The sequence below is a fragment of the Charadrius vociferus genome, unplaced genomic scaffold (assembly GCF_000708025.1).
Source record: "Charadrius vociferus isolate BGI_N301 unplaced genomic scaffold, ASM70802v2 scaffold429, whole genome shotgun sequence".
Lineage (NCBI taxonomy): Eukaryota > Metazoa > Chordata > Aves > Charadriiformes > Charadriidae > Charadrius > Charadrius vociferus.
This window is the reverse complement of record NW_009650250.1, coordinates 2,580,046-2,589,937: the sequence shown is the minus strand read 5'-3', so window position 1 is coordinate 2,589,937 and position 9,892 is coordinate 2,580,046. Positions and strand designations below refer to the sequence as shown.

At 37.0% G+C, this 9,892-nt stretch overlaps 1 protein-coding gene across 1 annotated transcript; it reads left to right on the top strand.

Annotated features, from left to right (window-relative positions):
- The first annotated feature begins 279 nt into the window (after positions 1–279).
- On the top strand, positions 280–9,101 carry GHITM (growth hormone inducible transmembrane protein). Its single transcript, XM_009893053.1, has 8 exons — positions 280–450; positions 1,893–1,992; positions 3,286–3,397; positions 4,708–4,849; positions 5,888–5,996; positions 7,090–7,278; positions 7,862–8,033; positions 8,770–9,101. The coding sequence occupies exons 1-8, from the start codon at positions 322–324 to the stop codon at positions 8,855–8,857; spliced, it is 1,041 nt and encodes a 346-aa protein (XP_009891355.1). The 5' UTR covers positions 280–321; the 3' UTR covers positions 8,858–9,101.
- The last annotated feature ends 791 nt before the right edge of the window (positions 9,102–9,892 follow it).

Below are 9,892 nucleotides of genomic sequence, written 5' to 3'. Positions count from 1 at the left end.
AACTCAAACGTAAAGTTCTTGATGTAATTTATATGTACGAAAAGTGGCATGTTATTGTGTTTTCAAGTAAGGTTTGAGAGACAAGCTTCTGATGGAAATGGGAAACAAATCTAGATAGAACAGAGGTAAACTGTACATTTAAGAAAGTTGTGACTCTTACTACAGTACTCTAGTGACAGTGACAATTCCATTTCTATTATAGGCTGTAGTTATGAATTAGTAGTATAAGCGTACTTTGTCTGAAAACCATGTAATGAAATAGTAAAGCATGTTTTCTTATGCACTTGCAGGAATAGAGTGTATTAAATTACCTAAGCAACCATGCTGGCTGCAAGGCTAGTATGCCTGAGGGCAATATCATGCCAGACTATCCGCCCTACCATTACTCAGGCTTCCCCAGCTTTGAGGAGCTCCAATATAAAAGCATACAGGCTGTGGCAGCCTAACCAGGTAAGGTAATTCTCTTTCTAATGGTTTCAGTGGCTGATATTTTTAAGGGTTTAAGTGTTTTGCCAAAAGAATTGCTTTGTGTGGCGTACCTGTTTTGGATGATCATGAGCCTTCTGCTTGTTTGAGGTACTTGCTCTAATTTATTGAGTGAAGAGCGTTACTTAATCAAAAAAAGGGGGCTTTTAAAGCAATTGAAATAATGTATTTTGTTCGAATGACTGTTTCCCCGTTGAAAATACTGGAAAAAAGAACTTAAAGGAGGTAGTTAGTGATGGATAATCCTAAGCCAACCTACCAAGGTGGGAGGAGCAGAAATTTTTGTCTGATCTCCTCCTAGCTCCCTGTTTCCAATTAAGAGTCTTAAATATAATATTAAAAACTTTATTTTCAAAGACTTTAGTCGCAATACGTGTTTAGGGCTGTAGCCCAGGTTAGACCAATTTCTGAACTATGTCAGGACCATCATGGGTATTACCAGAAATTTTAAAAATGGGACTGTCGTTAACCTAAACCACTGTCTGTTTATTCTTCATTGAGAGATGTGTCATTTTTGCTTTCTGCTCAGATAACTGACAACTGTTAGAAGGCATTGCTCTTCTGTTGTCATCTTGGTGAAAGTGCCAATGGCAAATTCTTCACCTCTTGCGTTTTTGTTTTAAGTATAGAAAACTGTTTTAGGCATCCTAAGTTTGTACGTGTGTTGGGGGGTTTTTTGTGCGTGCGGGCAACTTTTTTTTCTTATTTTTTTATGGTTTTATTTCTGTGGCTAGCGCTACATAATTGTAGTGTTGGGCTAGATTTTATTAGATGCAAAACACAAACCTGAAGTGCTATGGAAAACTTGCTGAATTTTATTGCTCTAATGGCTGATGATAGCAACGCTTGTAGATTTCAGGTTTTAGTTTAAAACAAACTTACAGCTTTGAGTGATCCCTTGCCTGTATATAATTAGAAGTTCCTGGAAAAAATGGTAAGGAAACGTCAAAAGTTCTTTCTGAACTTAAATACAAGTTTACTTTGTGTTGCTCTTGCAGCTTACTAAGACTTTGAGCGGTATGCTATATTTATTTGGAGCTTGTTGGTCTTAAAAATCTTAAGTTTATAGGCCTTCATTCAAGGTTTGTTCCATAAATCAAGGCTGGAGTTGAAAGCAAAGAATTTGTGCTGCTTTTCCAGATTTAATGTCTGTAAAGTATAATTGCATAAGAATATTTTTTTATATAAAAATGTTTTCATAGAGTAATTTTATAAAGAAAGCAAAATAATGTTTTTTTACAAAATAAGAGTGTGTTTTGTGTTTATTAAAAAAAGCCTTATGGCCTTGTTTAGTACAGTGGGACTAAAGGCTACGTAACGATTTTAAGCATAGCAAATAAATTGATAAGAAGCATCTTCTATTTAATATCATTAAATGTTTCTTTTGTTATTTTTGAATCTGACAGTGCTATGCTACCAGAGTAAGAACGGGTGTAAGGCGTGGAAAAATTGGCCAGGAAATTAAAGAAGCAGCGTTTGAGCCATCTGCAGAAACAGCACTTAAAGGTAGAGTAGCTCTGCTTTAAATACTGAGAATCTTTGAAGCTTAACGTAAAACTTCCTCGAAGGAATTGGTTTCCTTCAAACCATTAAAGCGACTGAGAATATTTTTTCCTACATAAGTTTGCTTAGTCATTTCCTTCAAATCACTGGAGAATTTCTCTGCTCATCTTTCCTTGTAGAGTTTAAAACTGCAAATGTTACAGTACAGGGAAATTTCTCATCTCTACTTTAAGCTGCTGATGAGAACTATTAAGTCCAAAACAGTTGCATCTTAACGGAAACTGGTTGCGGATATTAAAAAATATGCTAACGCTTGCTTTACTACATCTGCTTTGGATACTGTTTAAAAGAAGGATTTTTCTACAGCGTATACGGTTTGCGGAAAAAAAGGTTTCTAGTGCTGTGGTTATTTAAGGCATTGGCTTACTATGATTGCCAGTATATCTGGTGTGGTTCATAATTTCAGTGGATTACAAAGAGATTTTTTTTAGACAACAGTGTTCGGCAGAACAGTTTTTAAGTGTCCTGTAATAGCGTTGAATTGACTAATAGAATATATGTAGATTGGCTAGATAGTGTCTTGGCTGTAACACGCTTGGAAAAAGTGTAGTCTTAAAGAGAGTTCTACCACTCAAGGTATTTGGTCTCAGCTGCTCTCACTCCAGTTATAACAATACTTTATGATTGATGATTGATATTTATATTTGAGCAGTAATTTGGCATGTAGCACATGGGCAGTATGTCTAAAAATCAGACAGTAGAAACCGATAGTAAATCATGTGCTCTTGCCCATGAGCTTTGAAAGTCCCTTTTTAAACTGATTTGGATCCAATTGCTACCAGAGAGCTCTCGAAGGAGCAAGTGCTAAGGGCGGATGAATGACAGGAAAGGACACAATGTCTAGTTTTTCTCCTGTTTTATAGTGAGTTGGATAGTGAAAGGGTATGCTGAATCAGCTGATGGGTGAACTCTTCTGTTGGAGAACCTGTAATCTGGTTTTGTGTTGGAATTCCTGTCACTGTAAAGAAGGTCAGTGAACCTGGCATGTTACTAGGAGGTCTCTTATCTCTTATTCTTTTTTATGAGGCTACATTGTGTTGGTAGGCTGAATCTAGAGTTTTCCACATGTAGCTCATTGAGAACTGGTAACGTAGTGACTTGGAAGTTAAGTGGAACTTTAAGAAGGAAGCCTAACATGGATCACCTATTGCAGATACAACAGAACTCATGTGAGGATGTTATTAAATAACGAGGAAAGAGCATTCATGAGAATGTGGATTTTTGTTTTCAATACAGCTGATCGCCTGGGGAAATTTGTTGTTGCTGGAGGGGCTGCTGTTGGCCTGGGAGCCCTCTGTTACTATGGAATGGGCATGTCTAGTGAGATTGGAGCTATTGAAAAAGCTGTGTAAGTAAGATGGCTAACTGTTTTAGGTAAAAAGTACATTACGTGACTCTGCCTCCTCTTTATGTTTGTCTCTTCTTTAACTGTTATCACGCAGTGTACATACAACTTAAAAAATAAGCTCCGAACAGAAAGCCCTCACCTCTGTGCACGATTTTAAAGTATGTAACTGAAAGCAAAATTTAAATTATGCAAGCTTAAATGAATATTGACTTAAGTGAGTTCCTTTGTTTTGGTAAATTTGAAATTTATTTGTGAAGAGTATATAAATATGTCTTATGAGGTGCACCACCAATAATTCATGAAGGATAGTCTTCTGTAAAACATATTGTTAAGATCATATTGCCTGATGTTCCTGTGAGACTGTTCATTAAACTTGGAAAGGGAGTCTCCTTTGAACACACTACTTATCTTGGTATAAGTCCTGTCCTAATAAATACGTTTTGCTTAAAACTTCAATGTATTGCTTTTTGGCCAACAAAAACCTGACTACGATGGCAAAACCATATACTTAGAATTAGAAGGTGATTAGTGACAAGCATGGGCTTAGGAGAAGGGAGTGCTGGGGAGATTTTGCCTTACTTTACTCTGCATTTATATTTGGAAGTGGCCATGTACATTCTTATTGAATGCTTGCTAGTTGTATCTATGAGAAGCTTTTCATTGATACAGCTATCTGTAATTTTTGTCCCTACAAGCCTTGAAGTAATGGATCAAAAGAGTAAGATAGGAGAAAATGTGTGCACTCTATGTAAGTTTGGTGTTAGCAGGGAAAGCTTCCTGTCCGTAGTACGACCAAATCATACTGCAGAAACTCTCATTCACGTTTAGGTCTGTTGCTATTGTTAGAGCTCTCAGAATGACGTTTGTGTCTTGTGATGTCAGGTAATCATGTGCACTGTGACTCAGCAATTTGTGCGCTGCTCTGCAGGCTACTTAGTGCCCAGTATACATACTGTAAACGTTCTTCCTTAAACCAATTTACTACATATACACCATTCTCTATTTTTCCATAGTTAAAAAGCATTCATTATTCTGTTTCTCATGTATGCATCCTCCTTAGAAGTGAACTATAATTAGCATTATTTGAAGTGTTTCTAGAGAGTTATGTTACATTAGACCAGCAAGATTCAAAAGTTCAGCCCCCTGTTGTAAGGTAAACTTATGGCAGAAGTTGCTAGACCACACCGTTACTATGAAACCTCCCTTATATCCATAGCTATGAATATTTTAAGAGCTTGATTGTGGTTTTAGTTGGTCTTCATTCTGATACTGGTAACTGCACAGCAATGTATGACTCTTCTGTTTTTCAGTATTTGGCCACAGTATGTGAAAGACAGAATTCACTCTACTTACATGTACTTTGCGGGAAGCATTGGCTTGACGGCACTGTCTGCTGTAGCAGTAAGCAGATCTCCGGCACTCATGAGCCTTATGACAAGAGGCTCCTGGCTGGTAAGCTTATGTTATAAAAGTAAAAACATTTACTGAGAAAAGACCCCAAATGTGATGGTTGATATAAACAATGTGAAGTGTAAGCTACTTGGTGAAAAGTAGGGGCAAACTTCTATTACACTAGTGTCCTTATCCATAAAGGCTCCTTAAGTGTTCTAATAATACTTTGTGATTTAAGATTTGGTGATTCTGATTACATGCTGACATGCACCTTCTATACTTCTTTGATCGTTTGTCAAAGGCAAAATACATGAGGAAAAAAGTGCTATGCTATCCTTACCAACTCTATGCAAGTAAGAACCTGTTATAAGTAGCCACCTGAGGCTAATGACATTATTTCTGTCACTTTCTGAAAATGGAAACTGGGGTCCATATGCATTCTTACTCCTCCCTGTGCTCTTCTGTATAGCTCTTTGAAAGCTGTCTCCTGTTTGCCAAGGCTGAAACAGTACTGATAGGCAAATCATCCAGGCAAACTGCTAAAAAAATGTGTCTGCTTAGTACACAGTGTGTTAAGTGGAGTATAACAGTAATAGTTAAATACCTACATAATTTTACAGAGATTAATTTAATAATGCATTCTTGGTCATAAACCAAAGTTGTACGTTTCTGACCAGTTTGCTAGCTGCTGGATGATTCTGCTTGGAATCATCAGTACGAGGGAACAATGAGGTTTAAAAATCATTGGTAGCAAAAGCATGTGAACTGAGTGTTGGCTTTGGGTGGAGAAACATACAAGAAGAAAATAAGGCTAACGCTTCTGGTATCTTAATGAGGATTACCTTACACAACTAAGAGGTTGTTGCCATCTTACTGCTAAACTTGGATTCCTAGAAGACTGATTAAACATAAAATGGGAATTACTGTAGGCTAGGATCTACAAAGATTTGACTGTAACCTTACAGGAGTAAAATTCACAAATGCTCCAGTTATGAATTAGGTTGCTCTTTTCAGAATTATGCTACTGGCTTTTAGACTAGGTTAGAACAGAGACCATATGTCCTAATGCTAACAAGCTCCCTAATGCTGTTTTTACAGGCAATAGGTGCAACTTTTGCAGCTATGATCGGTGCTGGAATGTTGGTCAGGTCCATATCTTATGAAGATAGTCCAGCAGCTAAACATTTGGCTTGGATGATGCATTCAGGTATGTGATTTTAGTGTTTATTGTAGAGATGTCTGTACTTCAGTGTGAGCAGATTCTTATTTTAACAAAACTTTGGCTTTAAGGTCAATTTTCATATACTGCTATAGAAGAGTTAAGATTTTTCAGAGACCAATGAGAACTCCTGAACATCAGGAAGATTTCTTAAGTGTCCTTAAAGCTATTCTTAATAGTTCTCATAACCTTCTAAAAGTCATGCTCAAGTTAAACTTAAGATATATATGTGCCACGTTGGCTAGAACTAATTGGTTTCATAGCAGTTTTGTTTTTGTGACTGCTTTCTGGCACTGTACCTTTTCTGTAAGCACTATTGCCTACACCGGCTATTCTTCAGCTGTACCGGATAGGAGAGTATTTGAAAACTTGACTAGAAAAATTAAATTTTAGTGTAAAAATTTTAGCAGCTTCTTAGATACATGTTCCCATCAGGTATATGAGCCGTGAGTACAGAGCAGTTTCTCACTAATGATACCTACTTCAAATATCAAAACACTTGTGCCAGAAATAATTTATGGTTCAGGAAAGACACTGGAATCACATTTGCCTCTCGAGCTAACATTTCTACTGAGGAGAAATTGTGTTTATTTTAGTGATTGTTATTAAGTTAAACAACCTAACATGATATTAATGGGCTAGATAGAGTTTTCATACAAGATTCTAGCAAAAAGTCTGACTTACTTGCCTAATTGTTGTAGCATAGGTCTGTCTTACTTGTCAATGTCGAGTGCTTCTATGGCTATTGAGTAGTTGATTAGTCTATGCTAAGTATCTCTTACTAGCTCTGTTTTGAACAGATCAATATGTTGACTTTTGTTAGCCTTTCTTCCGAAGACCACCTCCATGAAGTACTCTCCAGAGCTAGATAAAAGTAAAATAGGTCATGGAAGTTAAGGTTGCCAATTTTTGTGCTCCCTTCTAGATAGGTGCGCAATCAAGTGTGTTGGTATGTTGTCATGTAAGTAGATTGTTTGAGCCATGTTATCTAACTGGAATAGAAAAAAAAATGTTTCATCAGGTGGTGTTTTTACTAGAACTGTTGAAAATCTTAACAGATGTTTTATTTTCCTTTGGCTAGGTGTCATGGGCGCAGTGGTGGCTCCTCTAGCCTTCTTGGGTGGTCCTTTGCTGATCAGAGCTGCCTGGTACACTGCTGGAATCGTCGGAGGGCTCTCAACTGTGGCCATGTGTGCTCCAAGTGAAAAATTTTTGAACATGGGAGGACCACTTGGAATAGGCTTAGGCTTTGTTCTTGCGTCTTCAATTGGTAAAATACTGTTTTAATACTGTCAGATAAAGTAGGTTATAAACTTCAGCTCCTAAGGTGCAGTTTGCATTTAATTGCAGACTGGTCTGTCCAGTTAAGATTTGCCTTAAATACTCCTTGCAATGCTAGAACAGCAGAAAATACTCTGTTAAACTTGTTCTTGAAAACAATCATGAAGTTACAGTTCTGGCAAGTGTTAATCCAACAAATTGCCAATAGTGGTGGCTTGTATTTTTGGTTAATGCCAGTGCCTAGGGAAGGCAGTAAACATGGTCTTAGGTCTTGAACAACTTGTTCTTCCCCCTTATGTGTTTCTAGGCATTGTTGTAGTCCTAGGGACAGAAGTACTTTCACATGGAGAAAAGTACACGTGATTCCCTAGCGTGTTCAAAATCACTGGATCAGTTTATATATGTTATATCTTCAGCTCGTGTATTAAAGCTCTTGGTGTCAAAAATGCACCCCAAATTGAGAATTGAATACTCATTGAAAATGTGTGCTACAGTAACAGAAGTTTGACCCAACTCAGAGTAGCAGATACGCATACTAACTTTTTTTAACACTACTGTACCTTCTTTTCCAGGATCCATGTTTTTGCCTCCTACTTCTGCTTTTGGTGCTGGCTTGTATTCGGTAGCTGTCTATGGTGGATTGGTACTCTTTGGCATGTTCCTGCTCTATGATACGCAGCATGTTATCAAGCGTGCAGAAACTATTCCATATTATGGAATAACAAAATATGATCCAATCAATGCGTAAGTATTCTGTGTTAACACAGCTGATCTCAACATCAGCGTAAGAATTTGCTTCAAGTTATATTGAAGTATGCTTTCAAAATAACCAGACGTTCTGTTTACTGCTCAAAAGTGTATTGCTGTTAAATGTGAAGAATCACAGGGTTTAAAAATACAATGTGAAGATAACCAGTGGAGTTAAAACTGAAACCATCTGCCTGAAATTAGAGAAATGCGACTGAATGTGTGTTGTCACATGCTTCCAGCAGTACTTTCTAAAAAGTATTTTTGTTTTCTAAAGCATTACTGGTAGAACATACAGCTGCTTTCTGAAAATAGCTGTTAATTTCAGTAAAGACCAAGTCTGACTAATAGGTAACTTGCTTGTGAACATTGTCTGTCTGATCTTAGTTGAATTGTTTACCTTCATTCTGGTTTCTTAAAATAGAATAAACCTGATCTTCAAAATTCTGGTAAATAAACAGATAAAAGTTTATAAGCATAAAAGTAGAACGCTACTGTATGAGAACAGTATATTTTCTGTTAAGACTTCTGTAAACAGTTCTGCTGGCAGACATGGTAGAACAAAAATGCAGGGTTGTTTTTTTTTTTGACATAATGAGCACTGAGGACAATCATACTTGGGTTTTGTTACAGATGCTTCATGAAGGCTTTTAAAAATTAAGTGTAATGGTGTGAAACATCAAATAATACTAGTTTTGCTCAGCAATATTAACTTTGATTTCCTGTTTTCTAGGTGTATGGGTATCTACACAGATACACTGAACATCTTCATTCGGGTTGCCACCATGCTTGCGGGCGGTGGAGGTGGCAGGAGAAAGTAAACCAAGACTCCTCTTTGCAGCTCTCTGACAGCCTGCCTAGTGCACATACTAAATAAAAATTCATGGTTACAAGCAGTTTTGCTGCAAGTCAGAGTTGTAAAGCATTTCAGCGTATTATTTCAGTGCAATGTGATTCAGACTTAGTAGTTTTTCTTCAAACACTTTCCAACTCTGTGTTCAAGATAGTGTGAACTGCTTCTAATTGTACAGTATTTTGGGAAAGTAAATTATTTTTAATATATGAGTAAAATAGTCTTTCAGCTTTTGAATGGGTTTGACAGCAGTTCAAATTTACTTTCTTTTTTTTTTTTTACTGTTACTGCAGGAAGTAAAGGAAGTCATTTCTAAACTGGTACCTCATATGCAGAGCTACTTCATGAAATGCTGTTGAGATGCAGCAGTTTTCAGTTAAGATTCCATAAATGGAGTTTTAGTGACACATTAAGAAGAATTGAACAAATTGGATATGGCACTAAATGCAGTAATGACTTCTACCTGGACAGAAATTTCAGAAAGGTTTAAGCAATTGTCAGAAATGCATTGGATTTGACAGGTGAGGTGACCAAAAAGTTTAAAGGAGGCAAGATGAGGAAACTATGCGGCGTTTGTCCCATATGAACTTTAGTCTCTTTCTGGAGCACACATGAGAACTCCTTGCTTTAATGTTGATTGGATAGAATAGCTACATTTTTTTTGGTGCTAGATTTATCAAACTGTTGAATAGCAATAGAAGTTTGTCTTTCTTCCAGTGACTAAATTTTAGTATTGTGGATGAAGCCTCATCCTTCAGAAGAGCTCCCAGTGCTCAGCTCTTACAAGCTTGTACAATTGGCACAGAAAGAGGGAGTTGAGGATGGCCTGCTGTAAACCCAAGTATCATAAATTCACCGTACTGTTGTATGTCTTCGTCTGTTTCTAACTCATCTCCAAATTGGTATTTTTAGCTTGGTCTAAAAGAAATGTTCCCTATCAGTGAAATGGATTTCTTATTAAGAAATTTATACTTACTAAACTCTATTGCTATTTGTTGGGATA

What these genes read in the sequence shown, in the direction of transcription:
- GHITM (XM_009893053.1), top strand. Translation starts at nt 322, where the DNA reads ATGCTGGCTGCAAGGCTAGTATGCCTGAGGGCAATATCATGCCAGACT. An exon ending in GGCTGTGGCAGCCTAACCAG is followed by an intron (nt 451 to 1,892) that starts GTAAGGTAATTC and finishes TGAATCTGACAG; the next exon opens with TGCTATGCTACCAGAGTAAG. An exon ending in GGCTTGGATGATGCATTCAG is followed by an intron (nt 5,997 to 7,089) that starts GTATGTGATTTT and finishes TCCTTTGGCTAG; the next exon opens with GTGTCATGGGCGCAGTGGTG.